Here is a 24,703-nt window from a genome sequence, read left to right as displayed (position 1 = left end):
CTCCAAATTTTCAATTTGAAATCTCAGACTAACAAGAGCCTGCTCGATTTTGCAAACTTTGGATTAAACTTGAGCGTGATTGAATCATAAACCTGGCTGATTATCAGTTCAATACCTTCTTTGTTCAATGAATTTGGGTCATTGGGTCATTGGGTCATTGGACGGTTAATTCGAAAAAATGAGGTATTTTTAAGTTACGAAGGAGTGATCGAATCTTAATGAAATCTCATATTTAGAAGGATCTTGCAACTCAGATCTTTTATTTTAGATCTGGCTGAATCCAGTTTCATTGGGAGGAATTGTGGGGGGGACCGGAAATCTTGGAAACGCTTAGAGTGGAAAGGTCACGATGAAATTTGGTGGGAAGAATAAGCACACATCCAAGATACGTGACTGACATAACTGGACCGGATCCTCACTCTTTGGGAGAGTTGGGGGGGGGGGTAATTCTGAAAAATTAGAAATATGAGGTATTTGTAATTTATGAACTGGTGATCAGATCTTAATGAAACTTGATATTTAGAAGGATCTTGTGCTTCAGCACTCTTATTACGAATACCGACCAGATCCGGTGACAGTAGGCGGAGTTGGATGGGGAAACCGAAAATCTTGGAAAATGATTAGAGTGAAGAGATCGGGATGAAACTTGGTGGGTAGAATAAACAAATATCGTAGATACGTGATTGACGTAACCGGACTGGATCCGCTCTCTTTGGGGGAGTTAGGGGGGTCTAGTGCTTTGGCGATTTCGGTGCTTCTGGACGTGCTAGGACAATAAAGATTGGCAGGCATGTCAGGGACCTGCACAAACTGACTTGATAAAGTCGTTTTCCCCGATTTGACCATCTGAGGGGGGCTGAAGGGAGAGGAAAAATTAAAAAAATGAGGTATGTTTAACTTACCAGTGGGTGATCAGATCTTAAGGAAATTTGATATTTAGAAGGACCTGGTGTCTTAGAGCTCTTATTTTAAACCCCGACCGGCATTAATTATCTGATTTTCCTTTTCAATCAATCCATTGATTCTTAGAATTTTGCTAGAGCTCATACCATATGAGCTCTTGGTTCTTCCGACCTCGTCATAAGTGCCATATGAGCTCTTAGCTCTTGTTTTTTTTTTCAGGAAGAAAAACTTGCCCGAACAAGAAAGTTTACCAGAACAAGAAAAATTTCCAGTGTCTCCAAATTGTTCCAGGCTTTCCGAAACTCCGAATCCGGCTTTAACTATTATAGATGATTCTACGGTTAGTAAAAATGCGCCATCTGGTAGCTCTTGCGATTTTGGTTCGCCAGGAGAACACTTTGGAATCGATTTGTCTGGAATTCCAGATGTAAATTGTATAGTCAACTTGCGTCATCTGCTTAGTGAGTTTATAGAAGCAATAAAACATCAGTTCAATTGCAAGGACGGGAAATCAAAGCTTTGCGTGAAAGAAATTAAAAACACTGGACTCCAAACAAAGCTCGTCGTTATCTGCCAAGACTGTGGCTGGAAAAAGCGAGTAGAAGGTGAGCCGGAAGCCCCCCTCACTACTGTAAAAGAATACCTAACAAATTTCAGTGAACAGATATTAGGTAACAAAAAAGAGAAGATCAGCAATTTACGAGGCAACGTGAACGTGAAAGCTGTATGGGGTATCATGGGGACCGGAGGAGGCTACGCATCTTTGAACGAATTATTAAGTGTATTGGGAATAAAAATATGAATCCGAAAACGTTTATGAATTTAGAACGCTTAGTTGGTAACGCATGGATGGATGCACTATCAGATGTCTTAGAAGAAAATGGTCGTGAATCCTTGAAATTAGCCATTCATGAGGACAGGTTTATCAACGATTTTTTCTGGACTAAGGTCATCTGTGATGGTGGCTGGAATAAACGCAGCAAAGGACACGATTATACTGCAAAAGGTTGTGTTGGGGTAATCATTGATGCCTTTACGAAAAAATTATTATATGTAGGAATAAGAAATAAATATTGTTACCTCTGCTTCAGCTCAAAGAAGGCAAACCAGAAAGTGAAAGATCATGTTTGCTTTATGAACTACAATGGTCCCTCGAAGAGCACGGAAACCGACATTCTTGTTGAAGGTTTTCGCCAAAGTGAAGCCATGCATAACCTTCAGTATTTACAATACATCGGAGACGGCGATTCTAGTGTTTTTTACAAGCTAAGACAAAGTGTTTCATACGGATCATATATCCAAAAAGAAGAATGTGCCAATCACGTGACCAAGAACTATACAAAATACCTCCATAATGTTGTGAAGACAAAAAAAGGGATGCACAGCAAATTTCTTTCAAATGACATAATTCTAAAGCTAACCAAAAATCTACGAGGTGCAATAAAAAAGAACTCGGCTGATGGTGGGTCTGCCGAAAATCTAAGACAACTCTTACGAAGAGGCCCAGAGCATGTGTTTGGTAATCATAAAGAGTGTGATTGTGGCTGTGCCAAAAAGAATGGGGTCTTAGAAACTGTGGAGAACCGCTATAATAACCTTCCGAAAACTATTTTGGAGGATGTAAAAGCTGGCGTGGAAAATATTTGTAAAAAAGCGGACTTATTAAGAAACGATGCAACGACCAATCTTGCCGAGAATTATATGTCTGTTGCAGTGAAATTCGTAGGCGGAAAACAAATAAGCCGCTCGAAACGATGGTCATACCATGCTAGGATAAGTGGAGCAAGCCTATCCTACTCCTTGGGCCCGAAATGGCAATCTTCTACATGGAAAAAAACATTTGGCTACAGTCCTTGCAAAATAACAAAAGAATACACGGTGAAAACTTCTAATCTTCGGAAACGGACAAAAACAAATCAGAAAAGATATTACGCAACCATGGGTGGGAGATATATGGCCAAAAAGAAAGAGAATCGGAGTTTGCCTAAAGGCGATCAAAATTACGGACCAAATTGCAACAAGCCTGATATGAATCCAGAGGAATTTGAAATCGCAAAAGCTGATTATGTTGCAAAAAATATGAATCTGGATGGAGCCAAACTGCAGGAGATCTACGTAAACACAATGGGGCAAAATGATAACTGGATATTTGAGAGGAGCAAAAGGATTACTGCCACTTATTTTCATAGAATAGCTTCTCGCAAAAAAAATACTCCAACCGCACCCATAGTCAAGAATATCCGAATTAATTCTAATTTCAAATCTATTCCAATGCTTAGGGGAATTCAACTGGAGGCTATTGCACTGACGGCGTACGAGCAGAGAGAGGGAGTATCATTAATAAAAGGAGATCAAATGGGACTACTCATTCATCCAAATATCCAGTTTCTTGGAGCTTCTCTTGATGGTCGCTTAGAAAACGGCACACCAGTTGAAGTGAAGACTGTCCATAATATTCCCAGAGGAATGACCATAAGGGAAGTGGCATCCCAAAAAGGATTGGTAAAGAATTTTTTCCTATGGTCACACAATTCAAAATTGGAGTTAAAGAAAAATCACAAATACTATGCTCAAATTCAAGGTCAGCTAGAAATCACCAATCATGAAGAATGTCACTTGGTGGTATATCACCATGAGCATGATGTGGAAATTTTAACTATTCCGAGATCAAAAGAATATTTTTTGTCCATATTACCAAAGCTTCAGGAGTTTTGGAGCGATTGTTTACTTCCGGAGATATTAGACTCGCGATTGATTAGGAACATGCCACTTAGAGAGCCTGCCTTAGTCCGGGCTGCAGCAAATCGCGGAATGAAACGGACTTTGGAGCCAGAAGACAGTGGATGTGAGAAAATTACTTGGTCCGACACTGAAAGTGAATATTGAAAGTGGATTTTTCATTGACATGCGAATAGTATAGAGATTGTTTAGGGGTCATAATGTATTAGTAGCAGTATTGTTAACCTTAACCTATTAGGGTTGTTTGAATAGTAGACTATTATAGGTTAACTATTAGTGTTGGTGAATAGCATATAAATATTAGTAAGTAAATTCTATTTGAAAAATTTCAGCATTCTGTCGAAGTCCAAACCATGTTGATAAGTAAACTCTAATTACGTTGAGATTTAGTTGCTACTTTAGGCACTTCCAGGTAAGCTAGGACAGCTAAATTTGGCAGGCGTATCAGGGAGCGGACCAGATTAAATTGGAAATAGTCATTTTCCAGATCTGACCATCTGGAGGGGGTAGGGGCTGGTTAATTCGGAAAAATAATATTTTTTCGGGGGCCGGTAATATTTCAGAAAAATTTCGGTTAATAGAAAAATGAAATATTTTTAACTGACGAACGGGTGACGGGATCTTAACGAAATTTGATGTTTGGAAAAATGTTGCGTCTCAGAGCTCTTATTTCAAATCCCAACTGAATCCGGTGATATTGGGGGAATTGAGGGGGGAACCTAAAATCTTGGAAAACGCTTAGAGTCGAGAGATCAGGATGAAACCTGATGGGAAAAGTAAGCAAAAGTCATAGATACGCAATTGACATAACTAGAACGGATCCGCTCTCTTTGGGGGAGTTGGGGGGTTAATTCTGAAAAATAGAAAAAATGAGGTATTTTTAACTTAGGAAAGAGTCATCAGACCCCGATGAAATTTGATGTTTGGAAGGATATCGTATCTCATAGCTCTTATTTTAAATTCCGACCGGATTCGGTGACATTGGGGGAGAGATGGGAGGGGGAACCTAAAATCATGGAAAAGGCTTAGAGTGGAGGGATCGGGATGAAACCTGGTGGTAAAAATAATCGTAAGTCCTAGATATGAAATTGACATAACTGGAACGGATCTGCTCTCTTCGGGGGAGTTGGGAGGAGGATTGTTAATTCTGAAAAATTAAAAAAAAAGGTATTTTCGAGTGACGAAGGAGAGATTGGATCTTATAGAAATTTGATATTTGGAAGGATATCACGTCTCAGAGCTCTTATTTTAAATCCCGACCGGATCCGGTGAAGAGGAAGTTGGGGGGGGGCCTAAAATCTTGGAAAATGCTTAGAGTACAGGGGTCGGGATGAAACTTGGTGGTAAAACTAAGTACAAGTCCTAGAAACGGGATTGACATAACTGGAACAGATCTGTTCTGTTTGGGGGAGTTGGGGAGGGAGGGTTAATGCTAAAAAATAGAAAAAATTAGGTATTTTAACTTATGAAAGAGTGATCGTACCTTTATGAAATTTCATATTTAGAAGGACCTCGAAACTCAGATCTCTCATTTTAAATCCCTACCAGATTCAGTGTCATTAGGAGGGGGGACCGGCATTACTGGTACGGATCCGTTCTCTTTGAGGGAGCTAGAAGTTGTTAATTTGGGAAAATTAGAAAAATTGAGGTTTTTTTAACTTAAGAATGGATGACCAGACCTTAATAAAATTTTATAATTAGAAGAAACTCAGGTCTCAGAGCTCTTCTTTCAAATCCCGACCAGATCTTTTGACATTGAGGGGGAATTGGAGGGGGAAACTGGAAATCTTGGAAAACGCTTATAAACGGCGTAGATACGTAATTGACGTAACTGGACTGGATCCGTTTTCTTTGGGGGAGTTAGGTGGTGTGGTTCAGTGTTTTGGTGAGTTTAGTGCTTCTGGACGTGCTAGGACGATAAAAATTGGTAGGCATGTCAGGTAGCTGCACTAATTGACTTGTTACAGTTGTTTTCCCCGATTCGACCATCTTGAGGGCTGAAGGGAGAGGAAAAATTTGAAAAATTGAGGTATTTTTAACTTACGAGTGGGCGATCGGATCTGAATGAATTCTGATATTTAGAAGTACCTTGTATCTCAAAGCTCTTATTTTAAATCCCGACCAGCATTAAGCCTCTGATTTTCCTTTTAAAGCAATCTATTGATTCTTAGAATTTTGCTAGAGCTCATATCATATGAGCTCTTGGCTCTTCTTGACCTTGTCACAAGTGCCGTTTGAGCTCTTAGCTCTTGTTTTTGATGAATAGTATATAAATATAAGTAGTTTCAAAAATTTATTAAATACTCCTAAGGGGTTTCCTTCCTCCCTTACCTGTATTTATGACCCCAGGGCAAGGGTGCCTAATGTTTATTATGTACCTTCAGGAGCATATCACTTTAAATGACATTAATTTAATAAGTATATGCATTACTCCGTAAAGCAAAGTATATGATTACCCCGGTTCCAAACCGGGGTAATCAGTCATTTATGAACGAGCTTATAAATCATCAACTATATGAGATGACGGGGAAAAACCAAAATATTCTAAGATACGGCACTATTAGGAATAAAATGAGATCCCGTGGAACTAAAATGGACGAATATCCTACAACTTTAGATTTAAAAAAATAATGTTCGTATATTTTATAGGCCTACAATCGGCGTTTCTTTACTTTTAAGAGCCAATAATGTCTAAAATAATGTGTTTTAAAGAATAACGTTCTTTTTAAAAATAATATTCATACATTTTATAGGCCTACAATCGATGTTTCTTTACTTTTAAAGGCCAATATTGTTTAAAATAATGTGTTTTTAAGAATAATGTTCTTTTTGAAAATAATGTTCATACATTTTATAGGCCTACAATCAGTGTTTCTTTACTTTTAAAGGCCAATAATGTTTAAAATAATGTGTTTTTAAGAATAATGTTCTTTTTTAAAAAAAATGTTCATACATTTTATAGGTCTACAATCAGTGTTTCTTTACTTTTAAAGGCCAATAATGTTTAAAATGATGTGTTTTTAAGAATAATATTCTTTTTAAAAATAATGTTCATACATTTTATAGGGCTACAATCGGTGTTTCTTTACTTGTAAAGCCAAACTGTTATCTGCTTTGTAACCTAACAAATTCCAATTCGTATGGTGTTAAAATGATATTGCCTCAAGGTGTTGTTGCCAATTATACATGTTTTCAGCTTCCTTTTAAATCTGGTCTTAATGCTAAGGAGATGTCAACATTCTTAATGACATTCTGGCAAACCCCTCAAGGAGTGCTTAAGCCAATGAGAAAGGAGGAAATCTTGAATACTAAGAATTATTGCTAAAAATCATCTGTTATAACTACAAAATTAACAATCTTTGGGATTATTTGTCGGTATAAGATCTACAAAACGACACAAAAATCAAGACTATATGATTAGTAAAACCCTTTTAAACAGTAAAGGAAGAATATCTTAAATGGCAAATTTTAAAGGAAACTGATGATAATAAAAAAAAAAATTCACGGCTAAAATTTTTGAAATCTTGTGGCAAATGGAGAGGCTACTTTACAATTCTCTACGTCTTCTAAAAGTAATTTTATTGCTACTTTTAAAAATTAGAGGTGTCCCCACTAATTAATTTTTTATGAAGCTCTAAAGAAAAAAAATGCAAATTTGTTCGGCCTATTCATGTCAAAGCTTTCAATGAAGCCACAGTAATTTTTTCATCAAAGAATCTGCTCGTGTCTGTTGTTAATACGCATTACACTGCTATAGGAAAATAGCATTGGCTTCAAACCTCGGAGAATCGCCTTAAGTGAAAAGCTGCTATAGACCAGATTACTGGACATGAACTAGTGCGTAGTGTAAAGCCCATCAATGACAAGTGGTACATCAATATGGACAAGTTTGCTACGGAGCACTTCTGCTCGTCAATCCAGAATACCAGCTCCGGTAGTGCAACAAAAGTGGATTCCAAGCGGTTTTTTGGTATATCAAGTAATATTCCTATAGATTTTTATATTGCGGTACTCGGAAGCCAACACGGTATCAAAGATGGTAAAAGATTGGGCCTATTTAAGTCTGTGAGACTCGAATTTTTGGATTCTTCCGCTCAATCTACGTTTTTCAAGCTTGGCCTCAAGGTGGGCTATGAAAATTCTCATGTTTGCGAGTTTAAGGACCTACCCAAATTCTGTTTTAAATGCCGATCACTAGACCATCTGCATAACTCCTGTCCCAGAGTTCTCCCAGAATGCGTTCGTTGTGGAGGGCCGCGCATATCAACAAAAGATGAGCCATGCATTGCCAATCCAAACTGCAGCCAGAAACATCCTTCCTATAGCTTTTCCTGCCCTATTATTAAGAATCTGATAAAGTGCGACTCCACCTTTCAAACATGAGTATATTATCAGTCTCAGTTATTTCATTTAATATAAATGACACCAACGATAAGGATTCTATTATTGATAAGTCGTAAGGTTCCTATGATTTGGTATATCTCCGTGAGCATCTTCTTACTGCTTCAAGTTTGAATTTTTTTGCGTCGAGAGCAGTATCATACTAAGTTCCTGAGTCCAGCAAAAGTTACTGGCGGTTCCCCTTCAGATGGACTAGCCTGTGTCTTTAAACAGGACATTGATCTACCCTCCCCAGCACTCTTCTACTCCGAATAATTTTTTTTTGGCTGTGTGTGTCGGCAGTATTGTATTTATAAACTCTTATCTCCCATATGAAGGATACTCGATGAGATCCTTGACTAAATTTGTAAAGGCTTGAATCTTGTGAAACAGGCACTGTCAAACTCTCTACAGTATATAATATTTGGAAACCTTAATAATTATATTAATCGATCTTCTGTGAGAAGTGATTTACTTTTTGAGTGTCTTCCATCGCACCACGTTGTGCCCAAATCCCACAAATTGTCATATGTTCATCGTTATGGAAGTACGAGTGATATTAACCGTATTGTTTGCTCGCCTGGTATTATCTCTTCTTCTGCTTCTGTTCATGTTAACGAGGAAGATGCTGACCACATGTCAATTTCAGCGACATTTACAATGGATATTGACCTATCAGAAACCAATTGCTCACGAGAAAAGTTGAAGTGGTTTGAAAAAAGCAACTGGAGCAAAGCAAATATACCACACTACATATCTACCTTGAAAACCCTTCTTTCTACCATACGTGTTCCACATCATCTTTTTCAGCGCCAGGTACCTACGAAGGGTAAAGCTGATGTTGACTGTTATTATAACCAACTTGTGATGTGTATGAAAAAGGCAGAAGAAGCTGCTGTACCTCGGAACCGTATTCGTAAAAGAACACAAAAACCTATCTGGTCAATGGACCCTTGTTTAAAGTCAATAAAAAATAAAACAAAACTATGGCTCCAGATATGGAATGAATGTGGTTGGCTGAGTTTTTGGTGTTTGGCTGGTCTCAAACGTAAAAATAAACCAAATAAACATTATCTGAGGTTGGCACGTTACCGCGGTATGGACTTCTCTGTGAATAGGGAAGATTAGCGAATAGTGATCAATTCTGACAAGCTAAATAATACAAGTTAAAGATACGTGTTCCACATCATCTTCTTCAGCGCCAGGTACCTACGAATGGTAAAGCCGATATTGACTGTTATTATAACCAACTTGTGATCTGTATGAAAAAGAAAAAAGAAACTGCCGTACCTCGGCAGCGTATTCCTTAAAGAACACTAAAACCTATCTGGTCAATGGACCCTTGTTAAAAGTCACTAAAATATAAAGCAAAACTATGGCTCCAGATATGGAATGAATTTGGTCGGCTGAGTTTTTGGTGTTTGGCTGGTCTCAAACGTAAAAATAAACCAAATAAACATTATCTGAGGTTGGCACGTTACCGCGGTATGGACTTCTCTGTGAATAGGGAAGATTAGCGAATAGTGATCAATTCTGACAAGCTAAATAATACAAGTTAAAGATACGTGTTCCACATCATCTTCTTCAGCGCCAGGTACCTACGAATGGTAAAGCTGATATTGACTGTTATTATAACCAACTTGTGATGTGTATGAAAAAGGCAGAAGAAGCTGCCGTACCTCGGCACCGTATTCGTAAAAGAACACAAAAACCTATCTGGTCAATGGACCCTTGTTTAAAGTCAATAAAAAATAAAACAAAACTATGGCTCCAGATATGGAACGAATGTGGTCGGCTGAGTTTTTGGTGTTTGGCTGATCTCAAACGTAAAAATAAACCAAATAAACATTATCTGAGGTTGGCACGTTACCGCGGTATGGACTTCTCTGTGAATAGGGAAGATTAGCGAATAGTGATCAATTCTGACAAGTTAAATGATGATACTATGACAAGTAATTGCCTTCCACCTTCAGCTTGATATAAATATTATTCTTCATTTTTTTCGGTGATTAACTATTCAGTGTATTCTATATATATACTCGCCTTCTTACTCCCCTCTTAATTACAACGCTTTCGCAACGCCATATAGTGCCCATATCTTTTTCTTCTGTAATTGATGCTTTGAAAAGTTTAAAATCGGATTCAATAGTTAAGGATGGTATTTCTAAGTTGCATATGCCGATTAATTGTACCCCCCCCCCTTTTATTTCTCGAAACATTAAGAAAAGAGAAAACGGGTTTTAATTTCGACAAAGCAGTGAACAAAAAATAAAATATAAAAACAACACTATACTTTAACTAAGAAAAAATACTCCGAATATTTTGGCCCCGCGTCCGGGAGCGTTTCTCAACGGAAAAACAAAATTACAAAGGACAAAAAAGAAGAATTTTTTAAAGATATAACACACGCAAAAAAACAAGACAACTAAAACACAACCAAAAAAATATATAAACAATAAATTAATAAGAACAACTCACATTATAAGCAAAACTCCCAGCACTGATGGTAGTAACTTTAGACTAAAACAAAGCAAATGTTTATAATGAAACCATGGGTTTCTTTCCTCTGCAACAATCGACGTATAAATGGGAATCTATTAAAAGCGAAAGTTATATTTACATAAACAAAACAAAAGGAGGTCACCCAACCCCAGGTCCAAAGAGAATCTTACAGGTTAAAGAAACAAATTTATGAATTATAAACTGAATGGATTTATTCATTTGCTAGTTTAGCTGCAGTCCGTTGACTTTTCACAGCATTGACCTTGCTTTGACTTTCGTTCACAAGGTTATTACTTGTTTCAGGGCAATTATGTAAATCAATACTCGTGAAGTTTTTAACTGGTCTTTAATTAAACTATTAAAAATTGAATTTATCTTAAAATTCCCTTCATCCCTATTAATACTAATACCCCCATAGATAATATTTTCTTTTTTTTATTTCTATAATTTCTCTGGATATCTCACTTTCAGCTTCTTTTTCAAATGTGTCTATATACTTCAAGCATACCTGAGAGTTTTCTGTGTGGCACTGTTTCGTCAATTTTAAAAAGGGGAAAGTCACCGACTGGTTGTTCCTGCTATCGAACTATTACCATCTCTTGTAATATTGGCTAGGTTTTTGAGTATATCCTTCTACCTTTTTTTACTAAAAATATTAATGAGGGTGAGAACCAATTTGGTTTTCGGCATGGGTTGGGTTGTCAGCATGCGCATAAGAATTTGTCTTCTTTACTCGCTGATAATTCTTCCAAGGGAAATGGTATTTATATTATTGCTTTGGATCTTTCATTCAATGACATCAGTTCATGATTAGAGGGAGTTAAATTTATTTTTCAGAATTACGGGGTGCATGAATTAGTCGTTTTTTAATTTTTTTTTTCCCATGAAATGTCCAAAAGGACAGTTTTTAATGCAAATAACACCCTAAATGTTTTTATTCAAAATGTATAAGAAGAGAAGAAACCAAAAATATAGAGACATCACATGAATTCTTCTGCAACACCCTCCCGCGAATTGACATCACTGCTTTTTTTTAATGATTGACATTTCTCATTAACGATTAATTATTATTATAGCTTCGGTACTTCTTTGGTGGCATGGAGCGGGAGATACTGAGGAATGTGTTACTCCCCTTCCCAAAATCTTGCCATTTAAAATTTTATTCCAATATATTGTATTTTCACATGTAACCACCAAGTTTTTTGTTTTAGATCCTAGCCTATGCTCCTTCCCAAAATGTTTCCGTTCCCAAATAGATTCCAACGCATGTACCTTTTTTCTGGTAATACTATACGCTATATTCAGTTGTTTTCAGGACGCCATCATTGCCATTCGAGATTGTGCATTTGTAACAAGTGATTATCCAGTTATTCTTTCGTTTGAAAATCATTGTTGCAAAGCTCAACAACATAAATTGGCAAAATACTGTGATGAAATATTTGGAGACCTTCTACTCAAAGAACCTCTACCCGACTTTCCTGTAAGTCCTGTTTTTTGTTTTGGTCTACGAATTGTTATTTCTGTTACTCTGTTATTCAAGATTATTATTCATTCTGTTATTATTCATTTTTTTCTGTTATTCAAGATATATTTTCTCAATTTATCTGGGATTTAGTGAACAGTTTTCCTAATAGTTATCATTATTAATAGTTATTATTTTTTTTCGGCTATTATTTATCCCTGAGATTTATTGTTTTTGCATTTACGATCTGTTGGTGCTGTTATTCGATGCTAAAAGTACATTTTTCGACTGCTTCAATAGTTTCTTTTAAAAGGTTGTTCAAGTGCGAGACGTGTATTTTCGCTCAATTTAAACTTCTTTTAAGTAAATATCTTGCATACGGCAATAATTGCTTTCTTAATTGAAAAATGACAGGAAGGTCTGATTCCATTTTTCCGCAATTTAAAAGCGAAATTCTTAAAAAAAAAGTACGCATAGGTCGCAAAAGTGAGTAAATGTTGCCATTGTTTGCGTTTTTTTTGCTGAATTGTAATTTTATTTTCAATTATGATTAAAGGAATTTGAATATGAACTTTATTTCTTTCTCTTATAAAGTAATTTTTCTACGCTGATAATTCAAGCCCTGCAGTCATAAAATACTATAAATACAGTGTATAAACACGGGTCTACTTTTCCAGGAAGCCTACTAATTTTGCTTTTTAGTTTTAAACTCCTCCTTACATATAAGAATATTATTTGTCGAGTGTTTTTTTTTTATTTATTTATTATCCAAAACAAACCCTAGAATTGAAGTTAGGTTAATCATACCGAAACATACTAAAGTACAATGAAAATATAACGTTTTAAAAAAAAAATTTATGGTAACCACAACAAAGAATTATGGAAAGCAGGCCGTCCAGAACGCATTATACTAAATACCTAACTTAACCACCTCTATAAACAAATATTTAATCAAAGCATACCTGCATCGTAGTTCGTTTCATGAAAGAATCAGCTGATAATAACTGAATGAGAAAGAAAAATGGCATACAATGACCAACCATAAAAAACTTTTTGGGTATATTCTGTATAATACGCAAGTACCTTTTTTTACAGAAACTTACCATATTGATATTTTTCCCAAAAATATCGGTGCTTCGCTTTGCTTTGCTTTGCCATAAGTGATTTTTTTAACATCGACAGTTCCTAAAACTGATGATTCTTCGAATATTTGTCTGTAGTAATAAGGGTTTAGTAGTTGCTATCGGTTGCTTGAGTAGTTAGCTCATGCATTTTTAAAAGTAAGCTTTATTATGCTAAATAGCTTACTTTGCTCATTTCCAGGTTAGTCACATAGGGGTAAAATAAATGGATAATGTTTCTCAAGTATGAGTAATCTATAAAACATATTGTCTTTTCCCTCAATTGCGCTAGCTTGGTGCAGAATGAATGAGGTCTATCTAGTGAGGTTTGGATATAAATGGTCAAAATTTGTCGGTAGAATATTTAAATTCAATGTGATCAGTTTTCTTAGACTGGCTCTTGAGACAAAAAATTAGGTGATTGACTACTTGTCCGTAAATATTTATAAGCTTTAGGGATTTATTTGTTTGAACCGATTGTTTGGCCTTTCAAATTGCCTGTAGTTTTACTATTTAATTGAAGTAAACCTCACGTTTTTTTATTTATTATGACAAGAAAACTTCACGTTTTTTATTTATTATGTCAAGTTACCTCACGTTTTTTTATTTATTATATCTTGTAAACTTCACTTTTTTATTTATTATGTCAAGTAAACTTCACATTTTTTTATTTATTATGTCAAGTTAACTTCACGTTTTTTTATTTATTATGTCAAGTAAACTTCACATTTTTGTATTTATTATGTCAAGTAAACTTCACATTTTTTATTTATTAGGTCAAGTAAACTTCACGTTCTTTTATTTATTATGTCAAGTAAACTTCACGTTTTTTTATTTATTATGTCAAGTAAACTTCACATTTTTATTTATTATTTCAAGTAAACTTCACGTTTTTTACAGCTCGAACCTGGACAGCCACTTCCGCCCCCAAGTGCGTTGAAGAGGAAGATTCTAATCAAGAATAAAAGACTCAAACCTGAAGTAGAAAAAATTGAACTTGAACTGTTTAGACAGGGTCAGTTTGTAATCGAAGATGAAGAAAAGGAAGATGCAGATGCTCCCGCCGCCCCTCCTCCAGAAGAGAAAAAGGTAAGGGCAAGTCAAATCTAAGTACTGTAAAGAGCAGTAAATTTATCGCCGAGAAAGCTATTGGTGATGCGAACTGTGCTATTACAAAATAAATAGTTCAGACGAAAAAACATCATGGTTTTCAGTTCATATAGCTCAGGTGTTCTCAAATGTTTATTCCGCAAATTGTAATTTATTTTCCACTTTCGTAATGTTTATTGTTTGTTTGGTGTTCCTGTTGTCGGTTGGCTATCATTTTAGTTGGATTGTATTTTTTAGTGATATATATACCAAAAAGTGTTGGTAAATTATTGTCAGTGTTTCAGGGAGGCTATAGTGCTTACTGGTAGATGGTTTCCTATTGACATCTGCTTTTGAGGTAATTGAAAAATAGATGATAATAGTCATTATATAAAAGTTTTAAACGTTCCAAATTTCCAGCCTTTGCATTTTACAGTGAAAAATACTTCTTGAATCTTAGCTGGCTGCAAGTCAAACTACTTATAAATATTGCAAAAGCAATGATTTAGTTCTGTCAATTACTTTGATCGAAATATTAAGTCCATTTGAAACTAAGTACTTCAGAGATTGAAACAGTTAAAATTTAGGAGAGTGGGTATACTAAAGACTCTATAAATGGAAAGGGGAGGGGTCTGAACCACATAAAAATTATTTAGTCCAAAATTGTCAATAACGTCAAATAGTCTAGTACAGGCCAAGTTGTCAATATAGTTCAACATTGTCAATATTTGGAGTTCTTTTCAACCCTACTTTAGGAGCAATAGATATCACCTCATGTAAGCCCTGTGTTTAAATAGGTTAAAATGGTTTACCACTTCTTCAACCTTCACATTGCGCTTCAACATCCATATAGATCCTCGAGTCTAAAATTAAATTCTTTTAATGAAAATGCGAGGAAAGAAAATTTAAAGAAAATAAAAAGAGGAAAAAAACTTGGATGATTTACCCATAGAATAAGGAAAATCATTTACGGCAAAAACCTCTGCTAAGCTGTCTCCAATGCTAAAAAAAATATGTGTAGTAATAAAAGGGAAAATTAACATTTGGCTTAATACCCATCCATAATGACATTTTACTAATGCCGTGCTAAATTGAGGTAGCCAGATTTTTCGTAGAATTATCTGATTGGCTGAAAATTTCTACGAAAAACTGAATGGCTTAAATTAGCACTAGCTAAGTTTAGTTATTAGTTAAATATCATTGGAAGTTAACGACCATTCGGAAGTTTGATTTGGCATGAATTCTAAATAATAATTTATTTATAACCCACAAAATACATTAAACTGTGGAGTAAACACACAAAAAAAGAAAAAACAAGAAGGAAGTTTGATTGGGCATGAATTCTATCCATTTTACTAAACATGAATGTTTTCTAAAACAAGAAGCATCAAACGTTGAAATTAAAACTTACTTAACAGATGGACAAACATTTTAGGCTACGGTTAATTCTATTCAAGTAAATGCTCAGAGTGCATATAATAAGAAAAAACTTATGCTTATTACTATACTAGTCCGTCACTTGAATATCACCCATTATTTCAGAGCTAAGAAATTTAGGGCTCGTTCTTGATCGTAAGGGTTGATTCATCTGGATTGATCCTTTCCAACCTTCCCATTGGTTATATCTTTAACTTGAACAGCAGAGGGGTAAGTGTTCAGATGAATGAATTTAGATGAAGCTTCAGGGCTGAGGAGCACTGGGGATAAATGTATAACTTGCCTTCAAACCGCGATTTCATTGATCGACTGGTAGTTTTTTTTTACCAGCTGCAATATCTACCGAGATTGAGTTTATTTAAAGTTGACGGTAGCTAAAAGCTACCATCGTAGTTACGATCTTACCAAAGGCAAGATTGGTAGGTGGAACAGGGGATTCCCATCCTTAATTTCACATATGACATCCCTGCATGCACGTGGCTTAGCATCTACTGCTAATAACCTATGTTTAGTATTAAGATACATAGGCTAATCGAGGGATAATGAACAAAACGGATAAAATCTAAGAATTTTAGATATACGAAAAAAAAAACGATTAAAGAGGTTTAGATTATAAGAAGATGAAAAGTCTTCTGGAAAAAATATTCTCATCTTTGAAACAGCGTACATAAATTCAGGTTCATTGAATTATCCAACTTGGTGCTGCGAAAATCTTCCTGAAGGTCTCTTCTCTGTAGGTGCGTGCCTGACCTATAAAAGAGCTAGTAAAAAGAGATTGAACAAGAATTTTTGAATGAGCAAAGCCTTGATTGCAATACCAAGGTTTTATTTGCATCTTAATAAAGGTTTCAAGTCGTTACAGTCTATTTGAACATTTCTTAATGTTCGAATTATCTTGAGTAATTACAAAATATGCATTGTCTTTTATTAAATACTACCCAACAAGGCAGTCTGACGACAGGTATAAAAAATAGCATGCAATAGTAAGTGTTGACTGGAGAAAAAACACTTTGCCTACTTTCCAAAACACGAGATCTTAAGTCTCTTAACTGCCTTTCCCCAAAAATTTCTTCAATTCGATTCCCCCAAAAAAGGATGTCCTTACCAAATTATGTATAAAATTCCTTACCTTTGAACGAAACCTACTGACTCTGTGGAATATCTGTAATGAAAAATTCCGCTTGCCTTCAAAAACTTTAGGTATAGAAAAGAAGAAAAAATTTGTACCCTCCTCTGCTCATCTGAAAACCTGCTCACACTAACTGTTAAAGTCTTCCAGTGAAATGTATGCATCCGTTACTTGTTGTATAGCATCACTTAAGTGCTTCCAGATTAATGATTGGCTGTGTGTTAAGGACACTTACCGACTATATAAAGTAGGATAATGCTCTTGAGCCTGCTGTATAGATTTTAAGATTTCTTTAAGTATACAAAAACCTGAGCTTCTACAGATCTTACAGGATGTTTGTGACCCTAACAGTACAGAATCCAGATCACTGAGCTTTGAAGAACGATTTTTGCAAATGTACGAGTATAAGGGAGGAACAAACCGAGTTCATCCATGGTTGTCTTCTATGGTCAACTATGCTGAGCCAGTCAAATTTTCAGGATTTACTACAGCAGAGGGTTGAGTGTTATTATAATTTTCAGCACTTTGCATGTTTTTATCATGTTTCTACTTATATTTGTGAATGTCTGAATGATTTCTTTAGAATTCCATTGATAAATACATACTAAGTTAAAATAATAGGTACAAAAACATAAAAATAAAATGCTTTTTTTTCATAAAATTTGACGGAGGTATCGGGAAAATTCGCGTTTCCAGTTAAAATAATATTTTGAGAAAGGACAATAGTGCTACAAAACCAGCCGATTCCCAAGCCTATGAAGAGCTTAAGAATTTTTTTGAACTATACTATGGGTAGGATTGAATTCCTTTAATAAAATGAAGTCTTGACATGTGCTAAATTAAATTATTTTGTATAATTTATCAACAGATAGAAAATTAAGGATAGAAAAAAGTTACCACTTTTGTTTTTGGTTTTCCAGTGTTATCCTTTCCAGTGTGTAAAGTATGAAATTAGGATATACTTCCCCTGAAAACTTATAGAAAACAATACCTGTGTAACCGGTGTTTCTGATGGCTAAATGTATCGGAAACGACCTTTTAATAGGTATAATTCTTGATAGTTGCTGTTGGACCTTTCAAAATATGTTCCACAAAATAATCAAATAACGTCTAATTTACAATTAATAACTTTTTCTTTAATATCAAAGCTGCACACTTCAATACTTAACACATAATTTGCTTGATTGCATAATTAAATAGACACAAAACTGCATGGCTGCATGGCGAAATAGAGCTTCAAATCCTCGACAAATAAGGATCAGTTAAACTTAAAAAAAAGGTGAGTATGTGTAACCTGACTTGACGCGGAAGAATTCACCTATTTGAAATGGCTATTAATTAAAAATATGACTGTAGGGTCCTGTTCAGGATAGTTCGAGTTGTATGAAAAATGTCTTTTTTAGCATAAGAAACGTATTCTAGCAGGCTCATGTGTAACTGAAACCTCCTTTAACTCATGCTGGTCCAATTCAAATCATTTTACTATACCCCAGTTCAATTTAACACCTGTTTGGCTCAGCCCCAAATGCAACTAAATCACTATTCCAATCAACCCTTGTTTTAACAAAACACACCCTAAATGTAACCATCTAACTCCTCATTCAACTCAACCCTCGTTTAACCCAACTGCATTTGAAGATTAAATCAGCGCTATAATACAACAATAAATCAACATTAGAATCATTAAATCAACATTAAATTAACAACCAGAAAATGTACTTCAGCCCGTTTTATCGAAAGTCACAAATGGTGAGTGGAATGAAATGGGCTTCATTCATCTGATTCATTCTTATGCAAGTTTTCCTTATGCTGTTTTAATGCAAAACTTATCCCCCTTTCTATAAGAAACAATTATTTATCGTTGTGTCATATAGATTGAAATAAGCAAAAATGTACATGCCCAGACCCCTGTTACACTTAATTTTATATTAGCAGCAATAGCTGCAATCTAGTGCAGAATAAACCACGGCCCATAATAACCAGAAGCTTAAAAATGCAGTAGCAAAAAAAAGTGTCGGAAAAAGAATTTTTCCCTTAGCGCTGATTCAGGAATGATAGCTATTATTTCGATGCATCTTAATAGTAAAAGTTATTGCGGAAACAACTTTATGGGTATTTTGAAAGAGGTGAAAACACTGATAAGCCCCCTTCTTGCTTTTTTATTTCTCTAGAACTAACAGGGCACTGAAACATCGTAAACAGGCGGTTGAAAGCTGATAGATAATTGAAAGCTGTCATAAAATGCTGGGTGGGAATAAATAAAAAGTCGAAACGTAATTATGCGGTGGCTATTATTTTATTTGGTATGAACATTGGATGGTAAATCGAATGGTATATCTTTCAGCTAGCAAATTAATTGGAATTTGGATAAAAAAAAACGCCAAAACTTTTAACACAAAATTTAAAAAGTTTGATGTCACTTAAATTAGGCCCTGTAAAGTTATTAAAACATCTTGCCTCAGCTTAAGTTTAGGGCATTGAAATTTAAGTTGAAACCACAAGCAAAGCGAGGATCAAATTTTGAGATTCTAATCAATTCTAGTTCAAACTTATTCATTGGCCAATTTTAGTGAATGTTGAGTCAAATAGCGGTTGAACTAAATATTGTTGTGTTAAATAGAGGTTTGAGTTAAATTGGGTTTAAGTGAGTTAAATCGGGCTGAGGGGTTGAGTTACATGAGGGTTGAGTTTAATAGGGTTGAATTAAATGAGGGTTGAATAGCACAACGGTCAAATTGAATGTTGGTTGAGTTACATGGGGATTGATTTATACGGAATTGAATTCAACGGGGATTGAGTTTCAAGGCATCTGACTTGCACGGGGGCTGAATTGCACAGTCGTCGAGTTAAATGGGGGTAGATTTGAAAGGAGAATATCTTAAGTGGGGCTTTAGTTGAACGGGGGTTCATTGGAATAATTAGCATTGAACGTAGTCAAGTTAAACGGGGGCTTAGTTACACGAACACTATTCGAGCATGAAAAACCTAATTCATTTCTATGCTTCTTTACGGTAATAACAACTAGCTGCAGCATTTTGTGTTGTTGACGCTACATTAAATTCATTTTATTATTCAGGAAGAGACTCCAGGTGAGGCACCTCCTGGTGAGGTTCCTCCAGGTGAGGGTGGTGACGCACCACCAATAAATTATTCTGGATCAACAACTAATGTGCATCCATGGCTATCTTCAATGATTAACTATGCACAACCAGTGAAATTTCAAAGTTTCGAGCATGCATCGCGTAAGTTGTGTAGCAGTACAGATAGCATTCCCACAGTGATTTTTTATGTTCTTTTTTCTTTACCTAATTATCTGGTTTTTAGCTTAGATGTTTTGTATGTTTTCTTTTTTCTTTACTTAATAATCTTTTTTTTAGCTTTATGTGCATTATTTTTTTTTTCTGAAAATAACGATCAACTGGACTTTTGTGTGTTTGCCTCCTTCTTAGCTGCTTCTATAGTTCTGCTTAAATTTAGAGTTGTTTAGCTTTACATTTGCGATAAGTAAATATTTTAGGCTGTAAAATAACTTATAAGTAGTACAAATTTATTGCCAAAGTTACCTCTACCAACTACAGACATGTACGGAAGTGTTTATTTCGCAAACAGAGGTCATCAAGTCCTTCCAAACAGATGAATCATAGGGTAAAATGGTATATTCGAAAATTCCGAACCTGAAATAGCCAAATTAAATTTCCGCCGTGTTTCCAGCCATTCATTTGCCATCTCCCTCCCCCCTTATTACCCCATCCAACAATTGTCAACACAGGTAGATTTCGAAGGAGGAAACTTGAGCAAATATAATTTAAAGAAAGAAAGATTTAAAGGAAATTGGAACTTCCTAGGAAGTTGTAAAGAGGGTGTAAAAAGAACTTTGAATAGATTGGGATGGAGGAGGAGTGTCCGTAGCTGAGTCGGCCTCAGACGGCTTGGTGCTACGGTGAGTTGTTAGTAGTGGTAATAGATTTCCAAAGAAGGGTATGTATAGGTTGAAGTTGAGGGGGATTCGTCTTATATAAAGCATCTACTGTTTATCGTAAAATATGAGTGTAACCTTAGTTTTATTTAAAATAAAGATCAGTACTCAATATCACATATAATTGAACATTGAATTAGCCTTGTTTTCTGATAACCGTTCATATCCTTTTATAGAGAAGAATGTCCATCACAATATGTCGTCTTTCTCTGAAGCAGCGGGGTTGAACCTTCTGAAAACATCAGCTATTGAATTTGTCAATTACAATAAAAGACAGATGAGTCGTATTTATCCAAAGGGTACACGGGCCGATTCATCAAATTACATGCCTCAGGTAACTTTTCTCTCTTTTAGCCCTCTGTCTTTCTCTCTGTCTCTCTCTCTCTCTCTCTCTCTCTCTCTCTCTCTCTCTAAATGAGTACCCTCATGATATTATAGGACCATTGGGTCTATAAGAACATCCCTGTGAAAAAAAAGACAAAGAAACACGCATTCGTGATGCTTCTTCTGGCAAAAAATACAGAATTCAACATTTTTACACATATGAGCTTGAAAACTCTACATTAGGGTTCTCTGATGCGGTGAATAAGACGGTGTGATTTTAATTGAGATTTTATGACTTTTAAAGGGCGTTTCCGCTTTTTTTTTCTAAAATAAGGCAAATTTTCACAGGCTCGTAACTTTTGATGGATAGGACTAAACTTGACGAAACTTATATCTTTAAAATCAGCATAAACATCCGATTCTTTTGATGTATCTACTGCTATCAAAATTCCGTTTTTTAGAGTTTCGGTTACTATTCAGCCGGGTCGCTCCTTAGTTACAGTTCGTTATCACGAAGTGCTTGACAATTTCAACTGACTTTTGTTATTTCAGGTGTTTTGGAACGCTGGATGTCAAATGGTCTCATTAAATTACCAGACACCTGATTTACCATTCCAGTTAAATCAAGGTAAATTTGAGTACAATGGGAATTGTGGATATCTTTTGAAGCCAGATTTTATGCGTCGACCCGACAAAGCCTTTGATCCTTTTGCTGAAAGCCCGGTAGACGGTGTGATTGCTGCTCAATGTCAAGTACAGGTAATTTAGTGCTTGTAATCATACTAACCTCAAGTCCTTCTTCAATAAAAATGGCAAGAACCTGCATGTACTACTAATGAGCAATTAATTAAAAATACATATATATATATATAAACTTATTTATAATAATAATAAACCTTTTGCTTTGTTTTTGCCGTGTTTTTTTTTTTTACTTTACTATATGTTTTTACTTTAATTCTGCTTTTAAAAAGGCAAATTTTGATAAATTAAAGTTATAATTACTTTATGCTGTCCTTAATGATTCTAGTTCTGTTATTTAGTTCTGTAGATTTTTTCTATATTTTTTTTTAATTATTGTAGTTCTGTAATTATGCTATTATTGTAGACAACGCTCTTGGTAATACTATAATATTTTTACGATTGTTATAAAGCGAAGTTCCAAAGACTCACCTCTACTAGTCAGTTTCCTATTTCATTTGAGGTAGGAATCTGTGCTTTATTTTTTCTTTGAATTTTATTGCAGGATTATCGTCTTTGCTAAATCTCATACATTTTCGGAGTTGCAATATTCATTATTGTATTTCTAGCGTTAATCTTGCTGAACTCTGTATGAATTCCTCCTGTTTTTAAGAGCTGTAACGTTAGTACAAAGTTAGGATTCAAAGGAAGAACATCTTAAATTTGACTAAAGCTTAACTTTAACCCCCCCTCTAATTAAGGTCTTTGATGTAGCCAGGGGAGGCTGTCCCTTCACCCTAGTAAAGTACACAATTTTATACACAAAAATATGGGGGGGGGGGATTTTCTGAATGCTCAATGAGAGTTACGATTCTAGGGCATTAAAATGTGCTTTTTAAGGCATATGCCCTACCCCCTTGACTACAAAGTGATTACAAAGCCTTTCTCCGTCATAATAGATTATGTACACTTATACATCATTGCATATAATATGAAATATGAAGCAAATCAGTTTTGATAAATTTTTGGCAATTAAAAGAGAGTTATCGTTACACAGCACTCTTATTTACTCTTAATCCAATCTAAATGAAGGAAGGTTATAGATAGTTCCTTTCCTCCTCCCCCATTATATCCCATTCTGTATTTATTGCAAGGCTCTTTTGTTTTCATTTTGTTTGTCTTCATTTCCTGTTGGCTGCTAAATGTGGAGAATTTTCCAGGGAATGAGGAACTTTGAGTAGGGAGAATTTTCTAGGATAAGGTTTCCAAGGGGAGTGATTTTTCATTGAGGGGAATTTTCAGGAAAGCTTCTGTTCCGGGACAAATACACCGAATCCCGTCATTCTTAACTAGAGAAAGCAGCAGAAGTTTAGAGGTAAAAACTTTTAGAGAGGTTAAGCATAAAACGAATATCTATTTACCGGTTTTAACAAAGACTTGTGCTGGCTTTATTTCATTGTTTTTTTCTTCTTTTTTTATTTCGTTTTTTTTTTCACTGCCTTAGTCAGACAAAGGTCTTTCTCAGGTTAATTTTGCGTACTAAAAAAACTAAAATCAACTAAATGTTAATGAAAAAAAAATTAAGATGAAAGTAAAGAGTGAAACCGACAATTAAAACTAACAAGAATTACAGCTTTGTAGCCTGTGCAACATCTGTCTGTAAAACTAGCTCAAATTAACCAACTTATTATATTTTTGCTCTTTTTTTATAGTTTTGAACAACTAGCCATTTACTGAAAACGAAAATCCCATGCAAAAAAAAAAAAATATTCCTAGAATAGCCTAAAAAATAGAAGTGAAACTTAAAAGGCTCTCAACAATCTTCCATAGTCCATGACAAGAAAATTTTTAAATCACAGCTGAAATTAAAAAAAAACTCAAACAAAAAGTTGAAACTTATATTGTTGTAACTTATAACTCATTAAATACAATATGAAAATAAAAAAAGTTGCCAAGATTTAGGTAGCTCATTAGTATCTCCGCTCTTTATTTTCACAAGATTTTGATGTAAAAAAAATGAAACTCCTAAAAAGCAAACCATTTATGTGGCCAGTTATATTTACAGCTGGCGTGTAGATCACTTTCAAATAAGAAATATCCTTCGCAGAGGTATCAGGTTTTACAACAGATATCATGTTTGAACATAATTTTTTTTTTTTTAATATAACAAACATATTTATTGTTCATTTGTTACAAAAGTTAGTGTAAACATATACCATGTAAACACATTTTATTGTTACATATACAGTATATGTAACAAATAACATGGGTTTACACGGCATATGTGTACACAAACTTAAATAACAAATAAACGATAAATATGTTTGTTATATTAAAAAAAGAAATTATGTTCAAACATGATATCTGTTACAAAACCTGATACCTCTGCGAAGGATATTTCTTATTTGATATTAATATTTCTTATTAAAAAATATAAAGTACATATAGCGTATATGCTACGTGTATATGTTAAATTTATATATATATATGTTACAAAATATATATTTGTTAACTAATATGAGGTTTAAATTTGTTTCTAGGTTATCGCAGGTCAGTTTTTATCCAGCAACAAGGTGGGGACTTATGTTGAAGTGGACATGTATGGATTGCCTACAGATACAATTCGGAAAGAATTCAGGACAAGGCTAATTCCAGCAAACGGTTTGAATCCTATTTATAACGAAGAACCGTTCCTCTTTAGAAAGGTAAATTTAAGAATTTTGTAACTACGTACCGAAGTAGCATTTTTTCTTACAATTCAAAAGTGCACTATTCAAAAGAAAGAATAAAATACTTTCCAAGAAATATAAAAAATAAGCCAATATCAAACAGTTCGTGGTAACGAACTGTAGTAAGGAGCGACCCGGCTCAATAGTAACCAAAACTCTAAAAAATGGAATTTTGATACCAATACCTACATCAAAAGAATCGCATTTTAATGCTGATTTTGAATATATAAGTTT

General features: G+C 34.9%; 1 protein-coding gene across 1 annotated transcript in view; it reads left to right on the top strand.

Annotated features, from left to right (window-relative positions):
* LOC136028653 (uncharacterized) overlaps nt 1–24,703 on the top strand; it is a 157,064-nt gene that overhangs the window by 94,839 nt on the left and 37,522 nt on the right. Inside the window, 10 exon segments of the mRNA XM_065706478.1 lie at nt 1,123–1,508; nt 1,730–3,778; nt 7,457–8,000; nt 8,490–9,132; nt 11,840–12,004; nt 14,008–14,196; nt 19,839–20,004; nt 20,915–21,072; nt 21,615–21,821; nt 24,281–24,445. Coding sequence (XP_065562550.1) covers nt 1,123–1,508; nt 1,730–3,778; nt 7,457–8,000; nt 8,490–9,132; nt 11,840–12,004; nt 14,008–14,196; nt 19,839–20,004; nt 20,915–21,072; nt 21,615–21,821; nt 24,281–24,445 — 4,672 coding nt within the window.

The sequence above is a fragment of the Artemia franciscana genome, chromosome 7 (assembly GCF_032884065.1).
Source record: "Artemia franciscana chromosome 7, ASM3288406v1, whole genome shotgun sequence".
NCBI classification, from domain to species: domain Eukaryota; kingdom Metazoa; phylum Arthropoda; class Branchiopoda; order Anostraca; family Artemiidae; genus Artemia; species Artemia franciscana.
Note: the sequence above shows the minus strand (reverse complement) of the source record. Positions and strands in the feature narration are given on the sequence as shown.